A 15829-nucleotide genomic window follows, 5' to 3' on the forward strand; every position below is an offset into this window, starting at 1 on the left:
CACCCCTCAAGGAACGTAACAAGGGGTACAGTGAGCCTTAACACCCCACAGGTGTTTGATGACTTTTAGTTAAAGTTGGATGTGTAAATGATTTTTTTTTCACTAAAATGCTGTTTTTTCCACAAATTTTACATTTCTTTGTAACCCCATTTCTTCTGAGTATGGAAATACGCCATGTTTGGACATCAAGTGCTCTGCTGGCGCACTACAATGCTCAGAAGAGAAGGAGCGCCATTGAGCTTATGGAGACAGAATTTGGTTGGAATAGAAGTCGGGGGCCTTGTGCATTTACAAAGCCCCCCATGGTGCCAGAACAGTGGACCCCCCCACATGTGACCCCATTTTGGAAACTACACCCCTCACAGAATTTAATAAGGGGGGCAGTGAGCATTTACAACCCACTGGCGTTTGACAGATCTTTGGAACAGTGGGCTTTGCAAATAAAAAAATTATTTTTCATTTTCATGGACCACTGTTCCAAAAATCTGTCAGACACCTGTGGGGTCTAAATGCTCACTGTACCCCTTATTACATTACATGAGGAGTGTAGTTTCCAAAATGGGGTCACATGTGGGGGGGTTCATTGTTCTGGCACTATGTGGGCATTGTAAACACACGTGGCCTTCAATTCCGGACCAATTTTCTCTTCAAAAGCCTAATGGAGCTCCTTCTCTTCTGATCATTGTAATTCACCCGCAGAGCACTTTACATCCACATATGGGGTATTTTCTTACTCAGAAGAAATGGGAATACAAATTTTGGGGGGCTTTTTTTCCCATTTTTCCTTGTGAAAATGAAAAATTTAGGGTAACACCAGCATTTTAGTAAAAAAATTTTTTTTTTCATTTTCCCATCCAACTTTAACGAAAATTCGTCAAACACCTGTGGGGTGTTCAGGCTCACTATTCCCCTTGTTACATTCCGTGAGGGGTGTAGTTTCCATGTGGGTATTTTTTATTTTTTTTTGCCTTTATGTCAGAATCACCATAAAATCAGCCACCCCTGTGCAAATTACCAATTTAGGCCTCAAATGTACATGGTGCACTCTCACTCCTTAGCCTTGTTGTGTGTCTGCAGAGCATTTTACGTCCACATATGGGGTATTTCGCGTTACAAATTTTGGGGGTCTTTTTTTCCCTTTTACCTCTTGTGAAAATAAAAAGTATGGGGCAACACCAGCATGTTAGTGTAAAAAAATGTTTTTTACACTAACCGGCTGATGTAAACCCCAACTTTTTCTTTTCATAAGGGGTAAAAGGGGAAAAAGCCCCCCAAAATTTGTAACGCAATTTCTCCCGAGTACAGAAATACCCCACATGTGGCCCTAAACTGTTTCCTTGAAATACGACAGGGCTCCGAAGTGAGAGAGCACCATGCGCATTTGAGGGCTAAAATACGGATTGCATAGGGGTATTCTACACCAGTGATTTCCAGACAGGGTGCCACCAGCTGTTGCTAAACTCTCAGCATGCCTGAATAATCAGTGGCTGTCCAGAAATGATGGGAATAGTTGTTTTGCAACAGCTGGAGGCTCCGTTTTGTATATGTTTTTTATTTTTATTGGGGGGGGCAGTGTACGGGGGTGTATATGTAGTGTTTTAACCTTTATTATGTGTTTGTGTAGTGTTTTTAGGGTACATTCAAACAGGCGGAGGTTTATGCTGAGTTTCCTGGTAGGAGTTTGCGCCGTGGCAGAACATTTGATACAGCTCAAACTTGAAGCAGGAAACTTACTGTAAACCTGCCTGTGTGAATCTGTTGCAAAACTACAACTGTACTGACAGACCGTGCATGCTGGGTGTTGTACTTTTGAAACAGCTGGAGGCACACTGGTTGGAAAACCTTCAGTTTGGTTCTGTTACCTAACTCAGTATTTTCCACCCAGTGTGAGTGTGCCTCCAGCTGTTGCAAAACTACAACTCCCAGCATGCACTGATCACCGAAGGGCATGCTGAGAGATGTAGTTATGCAACAGCTGGAGGTACGCAACTAAAACTCCCAGCATGCCGAGACAGCTGTTTGCTGTTTGGGCATGCTGGGATTTGCAGTTTTGCAACATCTGGAGGGCTACAGTTTAGATACTACTGCACAGTGATCTCCAAACTGTGGCCCTCCAGATGTTACAAAACTACAAATCCCAGCATGCCCAGACAGCAAACTGCTATGTGGGCCTGCTGGGAGTTATAGTTTTGCAAGATCTGGAGGGCCACAGTTTAGAGACCACTGCACAGTGATCTCCAAACTGTAGCTCTCTAAATTTTGCAAAACTACAAATCCCAGTTTGCCCAAACGGCTGTCTGGGCATGTTGGGAGTTGTAGTTTTGCAACATCTGGAGGGCTACAGTTTAGAGACCACTGTATAGTGGTCTCCAAACTTTAGCCCCCCCCCCCCCCCCAGATGTTGCTTGGCAACTACTCACCGGCTTCCGTAGTCTTCACCAGCAGTCATCCCGGTCCCGTCCCTGACCGGCTAGCGGCGGGGACCGGAATTCCCACAGGCGTACTCATACGCCCTACGTCCTTAAGGACTCAGGATGCAGGGCGTATGCATAAGCTCTGCGTCCTGAAGAGGTTAAGTTTAATGTGGAGTAATGTAAGGTTATGCACTTTGACCATAAAAACAAAATGTACAATTATGTGCTAAATGATAAGACACTGGGTCAAACTTCTACCGAAAAAGACTTGGGGGTACTGGTGGACAGTAAACTCGACTTTAGCAATCAGTTCCAGGCAGCGGCTACCAAGGCTAACAAAGTCATGGGATAAATCAGGAGATGCATAGAGGTACGTGACAAGTAGACATGTGCAATTTGTTTTGGCACGAATGCAAATTTATACCAATTTTACCGTTTTCGGGCGTTTGAGGTAGTTCTGTGAGAGTTTGCCTGGTGTTACTGGAGTGTGGAGTCACTGGATTTGCAGAAATGGACAGTTTACTTGAGGAAAATTTGGCTTCTGGCAAAGAGACAACTGCAAAACAAGCTAAGGTAACACCCGCTATTTTTTAGAAGAGAGCATCAGCAAGGCCTGCGTTAGAAACAAGCATGAAAACGAATAATGAAATCGTCTGAAAACGAAAGTTAAACAAATGATATATATAACGAATACATCTGAAATAATGAATGCATCCGACAGCCGAACAGTTTCCGAATAGAACCGAAAAAGATATATATACTAATACATCCAAAAACAGAATAAAACGAATTACTATATCCTGAAGGTTTAACAGAGCCAAAAAAAAATGTTATCCAAAAAAAAATAATAATAATTTTGGTCGTGCACAAGTCTAGTGACAAGGACATGGCCGCTGTATAAATCACTAGTCAGACCACATATAGAGTATTGTGTCCAATTCTAGTCATCTGTATTCAAAAAGGACATGGCCGTACTGGAGAGGGTGCAGAGGAGGGCAATGGTATGGGAGGATTACAGTACCAAGACAGGTTATCAAGCTTGGGGTTATTTAGTTTAGAGAAAAGACATCTTAGGGGCGACTTGAGTAAAATCTACAAATATGTGAATGGACAGCACAGGGATCTTTTCAGTGTAGTGAAGAAAATTGTTCACTGTAGAGAAATGTCTCTAAGTAGCTAATGATAAATGCTGAGTCAGCAAAGCCACTGTGATTGGCTGAGATGCGTACACCTGCCCTATACTATTGGTTATAGCAGCCTCATTCAGCTCAGTATTTGGTACCTGCTCCCTTGACACATTTCACTACACCCCGATCTCTGCGCTCTCGCAGCAGGATAAAGCAAACTATCCTCACTATGAGAGCAAAAAGATCGGGACAGAAGCGGAGAACAGGGATGTTGAAAACTGTGTCCCTGTTGCTGCGGCACACTCTTGCTGCTGTAAAACTGTGCACCCAATCCTTATGGCTTTCACCAGCCTGGGGGATGTAGAAGTGTGTCTCCGCTGCTGACTCTCTCCATCCCGATCCCCGCAGCGAGGATGTAGGAATGTGTGTCCCCTAGTGCAGAGGCAGGGGAAACTGCTATACATCACCGCTCTCCCCTTCCTCTGCTTCTTTAAATCAGTGTACCCATGCCTCACTGCTTCCCTATGATGGTGTCCCCAGCACAGAAGCAGGGGAGAGCGGGATCACCGCTCTCCCCTGCCTAGAGGATGTAGAAAATCTGTGGGGAAACAGGGAGGTACAGGTACACTGATTTGATGAAATGGTAATCAGAGGCAGGGAAGAGTGGTGATGGATAGCGGTCTCGACTGCCTCTGCCCCCCCAGACAAACATTTCTACATCCCCACCACAGGGATTGGGATGAAGAGAGTCAGCAGCGGGGACACACATTTCTACATCCCCAAGGCTGACGAGCTTTACAGCAGCGGCAGCAGCGGGGACATAGTTTTCAACATCCCTGTTCTCCGCTTCTCTGCCCCGATCTCTCCATACTTTTAGAGAGGATACAGTTTGCTATATTCTGCTGTGAGAGTGCAGAGATCAGGGTGTAGTGAAAAGTGTCCAGGGAGCTGGCGCCAAATACTGAGCAGAGAGAGGCTGCACACCCCCCAGCAATCAATAGTGTGGGGCCGGGTGCGTGTCTCAGCCAATCAGAGTGGCTTTGCTGACTCAGTATTTATCATCAGCTGCTTGGACACATTTCTCTACAGGTAACAATTTTCTTCACTACAACGGTAACCATGACAAGTGGGCATCCTCTGCATCTAGAGGAAAGAAGATTTCACCATCATCACTGACAGAGATTCTTTACTGTAAGAGCAGCAGAGAGACTATGGAACTCTCTGTCCCATGATGTTGTGATGTCTGACACAAATAACAAGTTCAAGGGGGGCCTGGATGTTTTTCTAGAGAGTAATAACATTACAGGTTATGGATACTAGATTTATGTGGAGAGAATGTTGATCCATGGATTTATTCTGATTGCCATATTGGGATCAGGAAGGAATTTTTCCTCTCTCATGGGGCAATTGGCATCAGCCTCATGTTTTTTTTTTTGCCTTCTTCTGGATCAACACAGTAGGGTTTAGGTTGAACTCGATGGACTCGTCTTTTTTTTTTGACCTTACAAACTATGTTACTTTGTACTATGTTTATATTGGTGTTTTTTTTACAACCACAAAATCCATCCTTGTTATGCACATCAGTTATGCCTATTAGGTGCAGTGCCTGTATCTATTACGTAGCTCCCACCATGTTTTTGTATAGTATTCTTCTTTTTGGACACAGCGATATAAATTATACTTTATATAGTCCCTTTTGTAGAAGGTTAGTGGTAAAATATGTTCTCATCCAATAATCTATTAGGCTATACCTGACAAATACTGCACTGCATTTGTAAAGACACTATAAAATAAAAACTTTAGGGCATACAGTGACTACCAATCAGTGTCTTAGTGATAAAGCTTTCTCTTGTTCGTTTGCTTTGTTTGCTAAGAGTGGGGAACCTCTTTAGACCCAATAAAAGTTTTAGTGGTTGCTGTGATAGTACTTAAATATAGTTAGCTCCTCTTTTTACTTTCACATGAGATAAAATAATTTCTTTGCTGTAAACATAATGGGGGAGATTTATCAAAATCTGTCCAGAGGAAAAGTTGCTGAGTTGCCCATAGCAACCAATCAGATCACCTTTTTCATAAGGCCTCTGAAAAATGAAAGAAGCAATCTGATTGGTTGCTATGGCAACTCAGCAACTTTTCCTCTGGACAGGTTTTGATAGATCTCCCCCATTGAAATGCAGAACCTCATGCATCCAAAGCAAATTATGTTTATTGGTTAAGACTACGGAATATCAGTTTCATAAATCATGTCCTTGCAGGTCATGTGCAAGATGGGACGCATAGGAGAGGACGAGATATGGGTACCAGAGCCAGAATCTGTGGTAAGTTTAAAAAGGAATAAAAGCAAAAATGTTTGCAAACCCTTGGAGAATATGGGGGAGATTTATCAAAACCCATGCAGAGGAAAAGTTGCCTAGTAGCCCATAGTAATCAGATCGCTTCTTTCATTTTGCAGAGGCCTTTTTAAAAATAATAGAAGAAATCTGATTGGTTGTTACGGGCAACTGGGCAACTTATCCTCTGCACAGGTTTTGATAAATCTCCCCCTATATGTACCAGTTTTAAAGAACACAGCATGAGTAGGCAAAACACATTTCTTTTATTTTCTTTGGCATTAAAATTCAACTGTAGGTTATTACACAATGACAATCATAAAATAAATAGAAAGAAAAAAGACCGGGGAACGGCGCCTCGTGTATTACCCTTAAACACAAACAGCAAGTGTAAATGTGGGAGAAACCCACGGCACTTATAGGTGGCTGCTCACCAGATGTAAATAGAAGTAACGCATATCACCCCAAATAGGGGTACTCACTGATGTCCAAAGGAGGGCTGCAAGCCGGAGGTCACAGGCACATACGTCCTGACGTAGTCATCAAACGGAAAATGGAAAAGGACCTCATTCATCCAGGCGCTGCCAGTTAGGTCATCAGGTGCACAAAATGATGCAATGTATACCTTGGAATATTGTATACATGAAAGTTTATTAAAAAAATAATAAACAACATACAGATTACGCGTTTCGAGGGTGACTCCCCTCTTCCTCAGATCAGGTGGAAGAGGGGAGTCACCCTCGAAACGCGTAATCTGTATGTTGTTTATTATTTTTTAATAAACTTTCATGTATACAATATTCCAAGGTATACATTGCATCATTTTGTGCACCTGATGACCTAACCGGCAGCGTCTGGATGGAATCATAAAATAAAGTATGGTAACAAAAGTCTGCATACCTCTAGTTCTTACTGTACATTGCTCCTTTAGCATCAAAAACAGTGTGCAGTCTTTTGTAATAGTTGTCTATGAAGCTCCAGATTCTTATAGGTATAGCAGTCCTTTGGTCACCTCGCATGAACCGCATATTTGAGATCTCGCCAGGGTGGCTCGATGATATTAAGATCAGGTGACTGTGGTGGCCACTCCAGAACCTTCACCTTTTTCTTCTTGCAACCACTGGAGGATCCCATTCTCAGCTTTCTTGCAGAAAAATGCAAATTGTCTGTCAGTATTTCTCGATAACATTCTGCATTCATCTTGCCATTCCCATGCCTTTAGAGCTCACATCTACCCAAAACATCAGTGAGCTGCCCACTAACATGCTTCATAATGGATAGGCAGATGGACCGTGGGAGTAGGAGATATCGGCGCTGGATGAAGGAGCCAGGAGAAGTAGCAGAATAAAATCAAGGCAGGTTTATTGGATGCAACGTGTTTCGCTGCGCATGCGCAGTTTCACCAGGCATGACAGGAGAGGGGTCGCATGGGGTATAAATACCTACATGTGTTAACCCTTTATATTACATAAAAAAGTTGTTTATACCGAAAATATGAATAAGACATGAACCTTACATAAAATACATGTCGCTCTCCATCTCATATAACATACAGCAATTTAAACATCAGTAACATGTATCAATTAAATGAAAAACACAAAAAGGTATATTATATATATAAAGAAGTGATCTGTTAGGGGTTAATATCCTCCAAGAACACAGACCGCGTACATCGCCTCTCTAATCCAGAGTCCTGGATCTCAAGGCGAAGTCGCAGAGTGTGAATGGCCTCTCTTTATGTTCCCCATTCACACTCTGCGACTTCGCCTTGAGATCCAGGACTCTGGATTAGAGAGGCGATGTACGCAGTCTGTGTTCTTGGAGGATATTAACTTTATTAAGGATATTAAGGATATAAAGGGTTAACACATGTAGGTATTTATACCCCATGCGAGCCCAATCCTGTCATGCCTGATGAAGCTGCGCATGCGCTGAGAAACGCGTTGCATCCAATAAACCTGCCTTGATTTTATGCCGCTACTTCTCCTGGCTCCTTCATCCAGTGCCGATTTCTCCTACTTCCACGGTCCATCTGCCTATCTATCGTTTTCAAGGAGGGCTGCGGATGAGGACATATACACTTTCAGGCGCTTCCCATTGTTGTGTGTGTGCACACAACCAACTCTGGCAAGCGGCGTGGGATAGATCTCTTCCCCCTCCCTATGGGCCTGACCTGCTGATCCTGCACATGGAGCGCCTTCTGTTTTCCTTTTAGATTACATGCTTCATAATGGGGATGGAATTCTTTTCCCTCTAAGCCTTTTTGATCCTTCTCGAAACATAGCATCTATGGGTGTGGTAAAGCTCTGTTTTTTGTCTTGTCACTGCAAATTACAGTGTTCCAGAAGCTGTGAGGGGTCTTAGGGTGTTTTGGGGCATATTGTATCCAGGTTCTCTTTGTTTGATTGGCGCAGCAAAGGCTTCTTATTGGCAACTCGACCATTAATTATTTTTGTTCAAGTATCATCATGTTGTGATCATTTAAACAACCACATCATCTTTTTCCAGAGTAGCCTGTATTTCCCCTGATATTACTTGCCGGTTATGCCTTGTATCCGAAACAATTCTTCTGGCAGTTTTGGCTGAAATCTCTCTTGGTCTACCTGACCCTATCAAGAGATCAATGTATTTCCCACTTGAACACCACTGACTGGCATTTTCAAGGCTTTTGATTTCTTTTTATAGGCTTTTTCATCTTTATAAAGTTCTATTTCCTTGTTACGCAAGGAGCTCACTAGAGATGAGAGAATTGAAGCTGACAAACCCGAATTTGTTACGAATTTCATGAAATTTTCGATTTGCAACGAATACGAATATTGCTGCAATTCTATTGCGCGAATCGCTTCATTAAAATCCATTTACTGCGGTCCGGGCTCCAAGCATCTAAAATGGCGGATCCACATGTCAGTACATGGGGCAAGGAACGCTGGGAAGGGAAGTAGGCGGGATCACCCTGAATCACATGCAGGATGCAGCCTATCAGCAGCCAGTCTCCCCTGTGATGTCACAGCCCTATATATTCGACAGCCATTTTGCGGCATAGAGATACACTGCATAGAGATAGGACACACATCGCTGTGTGTGTGTTACACAGAAAAACTTGTTGCAGCAGCCTTTCACCTCTTAGTCATCTCAGCCTTCTGTAGGACACAGAGCACAGCGTTTTTGCACATAAATTAAATCTCACTGCAGCGATTTACCTTTCAGTCACTGTGAACAGCATTGAATTACATAGAGGGGAAGAGAGCTGTGTGTTGCCTTAGCTGCAGAAACATTTTCACAGGAGGGAGAAATAATTGTTTAGGGCAAATCTGTGTCTTTGTTCCACAACAACTGGTCTGCAGGTTATACAAGTCTGTAGACGGTATCATTTATACCCAGCAGTCCATTCCTAATAGTATTTGAGAGAGAGTCTTTTTGCAATTTTGGGTTTAGTACACAGTACACAGTTTGCGTACTGTAGCGCATTTTTCTGCCCTCATAAGTGCATACCACATACCTACATTTAAGTGGTGTACAATTTTGTACCTGTTAATCTGTCAAGGGCCTACATACTGTGAAAGGACAACCAAAAGTAATCACCTACTGGTGTTTTACTCCAATATGTTTATTAAGCGTACTGTAGCGCATTTTTCTGCCCTCATAAGTGCATACCACATACCTACATTTAAGTGGTGTACTATTTTGTACCTGTTAATCTGTCAAGAGCCTACATACTGTAAAAGGACAGCCAAAAGTAATCACCGGCTTGTGTTTTACTCAAATAATTTTTGAAGCGTACAGTAGCGCATTTTTCTGTCCTCATAAGTGCATGCCACATACCTACATCTAAGTAGTGTACTATTTTGTACTTGTTAATCTGTCAAGGACCTACATACTGTGAAAGGACAGTTGAAAGTAATCACCAGCTGGTGTTCTACTCCAATAAAAAAATGTAAGCGTACTGTAGAGCATTTTTCTGCCCTGTTTGTTCCACCACAAATGGTCTGCTGGTTATACTAGTCTGTAGATAGTATAATACATGCCCAGCAGTCCATTACTAATAGTCTGTGAGAGAGTGTAATTTTGTGTTTAGTACAAAACACAGCACTGTTGTGTACTGCTGGTGTTGCATTTTTCTGCCCACGTAAGTGCATACCACATACCTACATCTAAGTAGTTTACTATTTTGTACCTGTTAATCTGTCAAGGGCCTAGATACTGTGAAAGTCCAGGCAAAAGTACTCACCGGCTGCTGTTGTACTTTTTTAAGTGTACTGTAGTGCATTTTTCTGCCCTCATAAGTGCATACCACATACGTACATCTAAGTAGTGTACTGTTTCAAACCTGTTAATCTGTCAAGGGCCTTGATACTGTGAAAGTCCAGGCAAAAGTACACATCTAAGTAGTATACTATTTTGCACCTGTTATCAATAGTTATAGACACTTTAAGCAAGTGCCCTGAGGAAAACTCTTGAAAATGGAAAAATATATAAAAATAAGTATTTTGCTTATAAAAATGAAATACTGGTGAGACATCTGAACTTTAGATAATATAAGGCAAAAACATACAAAAAAGTTAGCACAGTTAAGAAATGTGCCAAAAACTACGAATGTCATTGGCATAAATAGTACTACTGCAAGTAGTCAATTGCAAATTTTTTGCAATTAAAAATTCAGATATTGAATCTAGAGATATTGTCTTGTTTCATCTTTTCATCCTGTTTTATCTTTCATCGTGTTTTCTACATTATTGCCAAGGACTCCATGGCCAGCCTGTATTTCCAGTAGAATTATAAGAGTATGGATTTGGCACTGGATTCTCATTTTAAGAAGAGGATGGATCTGCACAATTGTTTGGCAAATTGGCACCAAAGGGGCCAGAAACTGAATACATCTGAGCTTGAATCTGTCCATTGAAATCAGCGTAATGCTGGTTTGTATTATAGGAATTTGGCAATGCAAAGGCAGATGACTGATTATAAGGATTGGTTGACTGTGTATTGTAGGAAACATGTGGGTATCCTTGAGTTACTCTCCCAGCATTATTACAATGTTGATACCAGTAATAAAAGGAATATTGCCAAGGACTAGCAGAAACAGAGAACTGTGGATACTGACCACCCGTTGTTGGAATTGACTGACTATCCCAGGTGGTAGATTTACCATTTTGAAGTTCCTCAGTTCCAGTAGGCTTTAAGTTGTTCATTCTTTGTTGTGGTTCTTCAATTGCAGAATCAAGTTGTATCATGTTTTCCTGTTCCTCTGATGAGCTAATGTCACTGGAACGTATGTATCATTTTCTTCTTTTGAATGTCAGGTGGTATTCTGACATTTTCTGATTCTAAGGGAATTTTGGAATCTGGGACACAGGTAAAAATATGTATTTAAAGCATACTGTAGCACATTTTTCTGCCCTCATAAGTGCATATCACATACCTACATCTAAGTAATATACTATTTTGCACCTCTTAATCTGTCAAGTTCCTATATACTGTGAAAGGACAGCCATTAGTACACACCTGCTGCTGTTCTAGACCAATATTGTTTTAAGCATATTGAAGCATATTGTATACGCAATAATTATGTCAGGCAGAGTAGTGACATTTCAATTTCAAACTCTTTAATTTCAATTTCAAAATCTTAACCTTAAATTTAAAATTCTTAAATTCCAATTGTCTCCTCATGCTTCTGCCAAATCCAGGCTGTGCCATTCAGACATTATATGGTCTCCTCATGCTTCAGCCACCTCCAGGCTGTGCCATTCAGACACTATATGGTCTCCTCATGCTTCAGCCCCCTCCAGGCTGTGCCATTCAGCCACTATAAGGTATCCTCATGCTTCAGCCAACCCAGGCTGTGCCATTCAGACACTATATGGTCTCCCAATGATGTCACAAACTCCAGGCAGTCATTCAGACACTATATGGTCTCCTTATACTGATGCCACCTCCAGGCTCTGTCATGTGCCACCATGTGACATGTGACTCATTGTTCAAGTTGGTCCTTTGTACCCACACACCGGGGCTCGGGACACTAAAACTTGGGAGCTAAAATTTAAATTTCAAAATCCTCAATTTCAATTTAAAAATCTCAAATTTCAATTTAAAAATCTTAAAATTCTCTGGTCTCATCATGCTTCTACTAACTCCAGGCTGTGCCAGTAAGACACTATATGGTCTCCTTATGCTCCAGCCATCTCTAGGCTGTGCCATTCAGCCATTATAGGGTCTCCTCATGATTCAGCCACCTCCAGGCTGTGTCATTCAGGAAATATATGGTTTAGTGATGCTGCTGGGCCTGGGCCTAAGAATTTTATGGTAACACTAGCTACCATAAATCTTCAATTTAAATTTCAAAATTCATCTTTTAATCTTAGGGGTTGTGAAGCCCTAGTGTCTACTCATGCTGCTGCCAGCTCCAGGCTGTGTCATTTATCAACTATATGGTTTAGTGATGCTGCTGGGCCTGGGACATTACCATAAAATATTTATGGTAGCACTAGTTACCATACATCCTCAATTTAAATTTCAAAATTCATCTTTTAATGTTAGGGATTGTGAGGCCCCTCCTCATGCTGCCAACACCTCCAGTCTGTGTCATCTAGCCACTATATGGTCTCCTTATGCTGCCAACACCTCCGTGCTGTGTCATTCAGCCACTATATGGTCTCCTCATGCTTCCAACACCTCCACACTGTGTCATTCAACCACTACGGTATATGGTCTCCTCATGCTTCAGCCACATCCAAGCTGTATCATTCAGCCACTATATGGTCTCCATATGCTGCAAACACCTCCACGCTTTGTCACTTAGCCACTATATGGTCTCCTCATGCTTCAGCCACATCCAAGCTGTGTCATTCTGCCACTATATGGTCTCCCCATACTGATGCCACCTGCGGCTCTGTCATTGTGCAGCTCTGCGGCAGTGATTCTAATAGCGATGCCTGTAATCTGCATGTCATACTGAATAACAGTATTATTTCATTACCCCAGCACACCCCATATGCGTGTTAGAACAAAGCAAAGTGTTCTACACCTCTATTGGCGCTCTGTAGGCCAGAAATAGCCGTTTTCAATATAGATTTGCCTCAAATAAATTCAGATGAAAGGGAATTTTTTCGGAAAATTCAGTGAATCGTCCGAATCAAATTTTTCAAAAGTTCGCTCATCTCTAGAGCTCACTATGCAGCCTGCACAGTGCATCCACATAAAAGCTAACTACCTAACTATTTAGACTCAAATTATTATTTACAGGTCAGTTTGCAGTCTCAGGTGTTGAATATTAACCATTAATGGCCATTTTCACGTGTGTGCCACCTTGTGTGTCTGTAGCTTGGCAAAACATTCAAGGGTATGTAAACTTTTGAGTGGGGCCATTTTGGGTTATTTCTGTTATCATTATGATTTAAAAAGAAGCCAAACAACTAGGTGATAATAAATGGATTCACTTGATCACAATTTTTAAATTAAAGATAGTTTTAGAGCACAATGTATATTACATAAAGTAACAATGTGGTGATAGATAAGTAGAAACATTCAAACAATTCTTCTCATAAAATGGTTTGTGTTACTATAACACTTCCATACAAATTTGCTACTTGCAGAGAGTCCCTTTACAATTATTTATCTTCATTAGATAAGACATCAATCTGCTCTGTAGATGTATTCTCATTGTACAGAGACCAGTTCAATAGTAAAACACATAAAATATGATTGTATACATCATTTGTGTTACAGGAAGTGTTTAATCAATGTTACACAGAATTTATGCGTTTTGTAAGACTGGTTATTGTTATAAATTATTTACCTCATTACAATTCTCTAGGAAATATACTTCTACTGAGTAAAGTAGAAAAATAAATTTGGCACAAAAGGGAAAGAAGATGTGCCGCGTGGCACTGAGACGTCTGTTATAAAACATTTTAATACAAACAAAGCATTAAAGAAATAGTTTTTTTTTTTATCAGTTATATATAGTTATACCCTCCTCTTAAGGTGATTCTGCCAAACCTGCAAAAATAAAAGAAGACTGCCTAGATAGCACATTAAGATGACATTTACTGTAGACTTAAAGGGGTATTCCAGGCCAAAACTTTTTTTTATATATCAACTGGCTCCGCATAAGTTAAACAGATTTGTAAATTACTTATATTAAAAAATCTTAATCCTTCCAATAGTTATTAGCTTCTGAAGTTGAGTTTCTGTTTTCTGTCTAACTGCTTTCTGATGACTCACGTCCGGGGAGCTGTCCAACTCCTATGGGGATATTCTCCCATCATGCACAGCTCCCGGGACGTGACATCATCATTGAGCAGTTAGACAGAAAACTTCAGAAGCTAATAACTATTGGAAGGATTAAATGGGCACTGTCATGAAATCAAAAAATTGATATGTTGTAGTACTTAAGTACTACAACATATCTCTAATATACTTTAATTAAAAAAAAGTGGTTTTAAAACAGTTTAAAATCACTTTTAAATTCGCCCACTAGGGGTCGCCCTCCTAGTGGCCGAATGCATTGGGCAGTGACATCACTAATGAATTTCGACTCGTTGAAGCCTGGCAATCAGACAGGCGGGAGCGAGCGCTTTGAATGAAGAGGACGCGCGCAGGCTCCCTGGCAGGCCCCGGCGACAGGTAAGATTATTTATGTTGTGTCTGTTACTGAATGTTTTTTCGGGGGGAGGGGAGGGGGTAGTGGGTTGTGCGGTGCCGCGGGATGGGCCATCACGGTGTGCCTCCAGTTGTTTCCCCACTACAACTCCCAGCATGCCCTGACAGCCAATAGATGTCAGGGCAAGCTGGGAGTTGTAGTGGGGAAACAGCTGGAGGGACACTGAGTAGGTGAACTAAGGGGGGGTGGGGGTGGGGAGGGAGTTGAGCGGAATGACGGGGCGGGGAGCGGGATGTGCGGCCATCACGATGTGCCTCCAGTTGTTTCCCCACTACAACTCCCAGCATGCCCTGACAGCCAGTAGATGTCAGGGCATGCTAGGAGTTGTAGTGGTGAAACAGCTAGAGACACCCTGTTAGGAGAACTAAGGGCAGAAGTTGGCCCCCAGCAGGCATCAGTGACGTGGTGCCTGCTGGGGAAGTCTGCCTGGTAGTGAGCACACTACCAGGCAAACTAAATGCCATTTTTAAAATGGTAAAAAAAAAATAAAGGCAGGGAGGGTGTTAGGGATAGAAGGGCAATAGGCAGGGACAGAAAAAAAAAACATGATGGTGGGAGCTACCCTTTAAGATTTTTTAATAGAAGTAATTTACAAATCTGTTTAACTTTCCGGAGCCAGTTGATATATAAAAAAAGTTTTTGCCTGGAATACCCCTTTAAAAGTTAGTGAATTAGTGAGTGCTTTGATTCTGAAATATAAAGCATTATTTTAGCCTACATTTTTTATATGTAGCAAGTACAGCTCCGTAGAAAAACATGAATGGGAGATATTTTACTAATTTAAGAGTAAAAAGGAAAGATGAACAAAATATTGAATTTTAACTGATAAATACTTTTTACATTTCGAGGACCAATGTAAAGTATTGAGAAATGAATTTACTTGGTTTGAACTTTATTTGAAGTCGATAAAAATGCTTGGAGTAAACATACATAAAAGATGAGGCAGTTCACACAGAAATGTAAAAAATATGACGTGTTTCGGGCCATCTGGTCCTTACTCATCGTCATACTACTGACAGGTATATATACGCATTACAAATAAAACCTCCACCCATTTCATCATGAATTAAGTTCGGCTCTACTTATATTAGTGGAGTATGTAAATTCTAACCCATGTAATTTACGATTAACTTATTTTTTGTTCTATGTTTGGATGTATTAGTAAAAGCTTCATTCCGGATACTTGCATTTATTTATATTGTGCTTAGTCTGATATGAATAAAACAAACAAAACACATACACATCTATCTCACTCCCTCAATGCTCCCCCTTCTGGTCATTTCTCTGCGTGCATCTTCT

At 41.4% G+C, this 15829-nt stretch overlaps 1 protein-coding gene across 1 annotated transcript in view; it reads left to right on the forward strand.

Annotated features, from left to right (window-relative positions):
• LOC130357944 (amine oxidase [flavin-containing] B-like) overlaps positions 1–15829 on the forward strand; it is a 93959-nt gene that overhangs the window by 73943 nt on the left and 4187 nt on the right. The window contains exon 13 of the mRNA XM_056560717.1: positions 5797–5859. Coding sequence (XP_056416692.1) covers positions 5797–5859 — 63 coding nt within the window. The remainder of the gene's footprint in view (positions 1–5796; positions 5860–15829) is intronic.

Source organism: Hyla sarda, chromosome 2, assembly GCF_029499605.1.
Source record: "Hyla sarda isolate aHylSar1 chromosome 2, aHylSar1.hap1, whole genome shotgun sequence".
In the NCBI taxonomy this organism is placed as follows: Eukaryota; Metazoa; Chordata; class Amphibia; order Anura; family Hylidae; genus Hyla; species Hyla sarda.